A 6000-nucleotide genomic window follows, 5' to 3' on the forward strand; every position below is an offset into this window, starting at 1 on the left:
GAATTCCTACATACAGTGACGGATGGTATGAAGAAATTTAGTGTGTGTCTTCGAAGTAAGATTTGTAGTTGTGGAAGGTTTCAACTTGATGAGATACCATGTGGACATGGTTTGGCTGCTATAATGTACAGGCACCAACATGGAGAGGACTACTGCTCTGCCTACTACAGCAATAAAAATTTCAAAGATACATATGTCATACCAGTGGAACCTCTTCCATGCGAGAGTACATGGGAGATACCATTTGATGTGTTGGAACAAATTGTTTTACCACCATATTCTAAAAGACCTCCAGGGAGGCCATCGTTGAAGAGAATGAAACCATTTTATGAGGTAAAATTTAAGAGGGCAAAGATGACATGTAGCAAGTGTGGCATAGAGGGGCACAACAAGAAGACATGTAGCAATTTGCCCAAATGAAATTAAATTCCATATAGCCAATTTTCTTATTTTTTTACATTCACTGTTAGTAGACACTCATTACTTTATAAATTCTAAATTTATTTTGACACTGCATTGTCTATATGAATATGGATAGCAAGAAATTATTTTTTATTTTATCTGACATACACATGAATATGGCAACTTGCACTGTTTGTTCATGGCTGGAATTTATTTTATTTTTGTTCCATGTTGTTATAGTAATAAACTTGTTTTTCAATGTACTTTGTTGGAGGTTTTTTTTTTTTTTTTTTTTGCATATTTAATGTATCAGATATTATTCAATGAGTTAACTGTATGAAATAGCTTGACTGTAAAATTTGTATCAAAACGAATGAAATATCATAGCATTCTATTTAACAACTCAATATTGTATAAATCTTCAATTGGTAGAACTTTAGTTGTTTTTAGTGTATCAATATTGTATAGATAATGTATGAAGAGCTTTAGTTGGTAGAACTTTAGTTGTTTAGTGTATCAATATTGTATAAATAATGTATCACATAACATATTTCATATAAAAGGAACGTATTATGTTATTGAATGATCAAAATTCTTGTTAGTGTATCAATATTGTATAAATAATGTATGCACCATATATATATATAACACGTTTCATTATGTATAAATCTTATATTGTTTAGTGTTTTAATAATGTATGAAAATGCAGTTGGTAGAATTTTATTTGTTTAATGTATCATTATTCTATAAATAATGTATGAAATATGTATGAAAATTGTATCATTAGTGTATACATTATTGTATAAATAATGTAAGAAACATATGTATATATAATGTATGCAACATTATGTATGGATATTGTATTATTTAGTGTATCATTATTGTATAAATAACGTATACACAACAAGTTTCATATATATATATGAAACACAACAACTTTCATATCTTTTTACTGTATCAAGATAGTATAAATAATGTATGCTATATATATATATATATAACACGTTTCATGATGTATAAAATCTTATATTGTTTAGTGTATCAATAATGTATAAAACTTAAGTTGGTAGAATTTTATTTGTTTACTGTATCATTATTGTATAAATAATGTATGAAATATGTATGGATATTGTACATTTTGTGTATTAGAAGATCAAATTTGGTGGATCATTGGTTTAATGTCGTTTATATACTTCATGTGAAAACATGTGTATATTATGGATACTGTATATTTTATGTATTAGAGAACAAATATGGTGGATCATTGATTTAATGTTGGTTATATACTTTATGTGAAAACATGTGTATATTAATATATTTAAAATTAAGAACTGTATTAACATAACTACATTGGTAAACAAATTAAAAACTAATGATATAAGGTGTAAGAATAATAAAAGTATCATATTAAGCAAACTTAATTCACCAGCAAAAACAGTCAACTACTTAGGCCAACACCAACAAAAATCATCGTTCTTACACCAACAAACTAAAGACTAGTCTCTAATTCTAAAAATTCTAAACTTTTCGTTTCAGTCTCGGTAATTTCTCCCTTTCAGGTACTGGTTCCTTGCAAATTTTTGGACCACCCAATCTGCTGGTAACATTTCCTGTTACTTCACTCTCACTAATAGCTCCATCTGCCTGCTTTTTTCTTGCATAATCCCACAGCAAGGCACCATACCTCCGATGATGAAGAGCGGCATCAAAATCGTCTTCAGAAATTTCAAATACACCTTGGCTGATATATTCAGCAAATGCGCATGTGTATAACCCACAATCACTGTAAATACCCACAAACATAATGTATGAGTTAAATATTTAATATATATGAACACTATTCAAATATGTTAAAAACATTACATAAAGTAGAGATACATACTTAGACTCTGGATGTTGTTCTAGCAAATGATCCACAAAGACATATTCCAAAGGATCATCAAAGCTCTTCCCAACATATGTTGGTTCAGTCATCCAGTTTATGTCATTCCTTTTCCTATAAAATCCAGTTCAATTTAAAAAAAGAGGTATCATAGTGGTCATCCTTTCAACAACTTCTCGAATTGAATTAGTATGCATAGCCCCACCCGGGAATGAATCATATACGTAGAGACACCTTCTTTTCATACATAAAACAATCAACACCCAATGGTATTCTTCGCTTAGATTGACTGGGATGAGCACATTATCAACTCTATCCCAAGCAATATTTGCAATCAGTTTAAACCAACGAATAATTTTTGCCACATTATGATCAGCAGTAATAAAACGCTTATCATTTTTGTATTCCTTGTACTGCTTGTGGATAGCCTCAACCCATTTTATGAAAAAACAATATGTTGTTGTGTATCTCACTGGGTTATTTGGACCATACTTTGCCTTTTTCCTCAAGTAGTACATAATGACATCAACATGCTGAAAAAAGGATGTCAATTAAAATATAAGTGAGACATGGTAAAGTATTTATGTTATTAAGTATTCAGTTTAACAGTCATTTATCAGTTTTTATAATATACATACTGATATATGCACATTTCATACACCTATAGATATCTCAAAACAACATTCCACACAAATTTCATACATATAAACGTCAAAATCATATAATCCGCATAGCACTTGTGCCAACAATGGCCACACACATATCCTAATGCCATCTCAACTTAAGTTACCATTCTTGCAACACCCAAAAATTCAACTTGAAAGTATTTTTCATACAGCATATAAGAAATGAAAATAAACAAATCCGAAGTTTGGAGACAACATACCGAGTCTTCCCACGTTTTCCCAGTTTGAATGACATTGTAGAACCATTCCATTTTGTCAACTTTCTTAACTCCCAAATCATAAGGATTGACAATCTTGTTGTCCTTTAAAATGTATGCTGAAATTCTGGAACGCAAAAACCATAAATGTTTGCAAGAGAAATAGTTAAATAAATAATATATTTTATACATACCTGTTCTTCCGTTTAGAGACTTTAGCATATGCCCAAGATGTAAATTCATTGAGCAGTCCATCATCAACTTCGAATCCATTGTAATTTGCAAAAGGATGTTTTATGTTGAAATATATAGGTGATTTACCCGAGCTGCTGCTAGCTGAACTAAAACCAACATACGAAGATGATTTGTATTTTCCAGTCTTTCTGAGTCTTGGCTGTTGTTTAGGAGTGACATTGTTAGAATAGTAACTGTTTTCAATCGCAACAATCTGGGTCTCGTTATATGCAGGCAATTCAATGTCGTCTAGAGTTGGGTTTTGGAGACAAAATTGCAGCAACTACCCATTTTATCAATTCCAACAACCACATCATCTAAAGAAGTATCTGCAAAATTCAAAATTTCAAAAAATTTAATACAATATATTTAATAAATCTTTAGAAACTGTATTAAACTAACAGTGTTAGCATCTATACAATTTATCATCTCCATCATGCACAATAAGTTCATGATTCAGACAAATCACAAGTCAAACATGAATGTACATGAAAGCTATCAGGTAGTATTAACACATATACTATCAGATATATACATGAAAGTAAATGGAAAGCTACTTCATGAAACCCTCTGTCAAACAAATACATTTCAATGAACAGTGAAGTCCTTACCTAAATTAGGAACATGTTCAGTATGAATCATTGAGGCTCTTTGATGAAATCGACAATTATCACCGGCTCCATCAAACCCATCATGCACACCAACTACATTTTGCATCAATAGATATGTCCAGAAGTTAAATATTGATTTGATAATTAAATACTTTTTTTGCTACACTTTTTATACAGTTTTCATAGATGGATTTATGGGTGAGAAATATGATACATACTAAGATAATTAACACCGAATGGACTACACTCAAAAGATTGAGCTAAAACTCCATTTAGATCATACATTCATACAAAGTAATTTCAATTGTCATGTAATTAAAATGAAAAAGCCTAGAGAAATGATGCCAATATATTCTCTACTAACTAGAAGCTATGTTGATACACTTTACATATAGTTTTCATATATGTTTTTTAGGATGTAAGTATGGCAGATTCTAAGAAATATATATGAAGCAAAAGAATGACCTTGAATATTCAATCCTTCTTGATCATGTAGACTCTTCAATGCTTCTAGATCATCTCGATCATTATCACATGCTTCACCAATTCCAGCATGCATACCAGCTACACGTTTCATACAAAAATATGTATGATAATTAAGTATAAAAAATATTAACTGAAAAAAAAAATTCATACACATTTTATACATCTATGATATATCTATTTAAGGATGTCAAATATGGACATTAATGTAATTTACTTGAAATTAAAGGATTACTTTGGGTCTTCAAATATGCTGCAGCTTGACCAGATATTGGCACACTTCCATCATGCCCACCAACCACACCCTTTGCCGCTTGCTCATCAACCTCAGCTTGTATGTCATGATGCTTGTCATTCTCGTCACCACTATAGGTTCTTTTTCCATCTACAACCTTAACACCTCCGGTACCCTGTATATTAATGTATGCTTTATTAATTTAAAATTGGATTGATAATATAGAGGAAACACCATCTAAGTTTTTTTTAAAAAAAAAACTCATATTCATTATTTTCCGTCTGCCTGCCATGTGAGGACTTGATCTCTGTAAGTATGTCCAATATTGATTTATCTAACTGTTGCTTCAACTGTTTAAAATCATCCTCTACCTGAAATAAGCAGTAAACAATAAATTTATGATCATTTGTTTATTTCAATAGAAAAAAAATAATGAACTTTATAATTTATAATATCCGACAAATACCTTCTTCTGAAATAATTTCACATCTTCACGAACCTATACAATTAGTGACTGTGTTAACCAAATTTCATACCAGTTAATTTGATCATAAACAACAATTAAAGTAATAAATACTTGCTTTTTACCTTCAATTTCGATTTTGCACGGGTCCTCTTTGATGTTTGACCTTTTTTAACCTCTTTTTGTAAAACAATATGAACCTCATTTTCTTTCTTCTGATTTGATGTTTTACCACTGTCAACCTTATTTTTCTTAGAAGAAGGAGAAGCGATTTCATCTTCAAAATCAGAATCAGAAGCGATTTCGTTTGACATTCCAAGCGAAATTTCTTTCCCCTTCCTTTTTCCTTTGCTTCGTGTAACCATTTTTTGTTGAACTACCTTGGGGGTAACAATAAGTTGTTTTCCATCTTCCTTAACAGGAGATTGAGTGAATGCATGCAAGTCGAAAGATGGATCCGGACCAATCTTCGGGCTTGAAGAAGCAAAAAGCCTATTGATTTTAGGAGTTGGAGTCCCCATTTAAAGCTTGTTATTATGTGCTTCAAACAAGAAAGATGAATAAACAAAAAAAAAAAAGAAACAATGTGAGTTGTAGAAGATTTGATATCAACAAAGAAACAACGAAACTGGTGTATAATTTTTCATCTGGAAGTTGAAATTGATAGTTACTAGGAAACAAAGATTAAATTTTGATTTTTAGTAATTTTTTTTAAAACTCAGTATAAAATGGAAGAGAGGGAGTTTGAGAGAGAGAGAGAGAGAGAGAGAGAGAGAGAAAATGGACTTTTTTGATAAATGTGAAAAA

General features: G+C 30.7%; 1 protein-coding gene across 1 annotated transcript; it reads right to left on the reverse strand.

Moving 5' to 3' along the window:
- Positions 1 to 4451: 4451 nt before the first annotated feature.
- On the reverse strand, positions 4452 to 5714 carry LOC132629145 (uncharacterized). Its single transcript, XM_060344875.1, has 4 exons — positions 5319 to 5714; positions 5197 to 5229; positions 4731 to 5101; positions 4452 to 4576 (listed from the first exon to the last, which is right to left on the reverse strand). Exons 1-3 carry the CDS (start codon positions 5712 to 5714, stop codon positions 4979 to 4981), a joined length of 552 nt encoding a protein of 183 aa, XP_060200858.1. The 3' UTR covers positions 4452 to 4576; positions 4731 to 4978.
- Positions 5715 to 6000: the final 286 nt, after the last annotated feature.

The sequence above is a fragment of the Lycium barbarum genome, chromosome 2 (assembly GCF_019175385.1).
Source record: "Lycium barbarum isolate Lr01 chromosome 2, ASM1917538v2, whole genome shotgun sequence".
In the NCBI taxonomy this organism is placed as follows: domain Eukaryota; kingdom Viridiplantae; phylum Streptophyta; class Magnoliopsida; order Solanales; family Solanaceae; genus Lycium; species Lycium barbarum.

What these genes read in the sequence shown, in the direction of transcription:
- LOC132629145 (XM_060344875.1), bottom strand. Translation starts at nt 5,714, where the DNA reads ATGGGGACTCCAACTCCTAAAATCAATAGGCTTTTTGCTTCTTCAAGC. An exon ending in GTGCAAAATCGAAATTGAAG is followed by an intron (nt 5,230 to 5,318) that starts GTAAAAAGCAAG and finishes CTAATTGTATAG; the next exon opens with GTTCGTGAAGATGTGAAATT. An exon ending in TGAAATTATTTCAGAAGAAG is followed by an intron (nt 5,102 to 5,196) that starts GTATTTGTCGGA and finishes TGCTTATTTCAG; the next exon opens with GTAGAGGATGATTTTAAACA.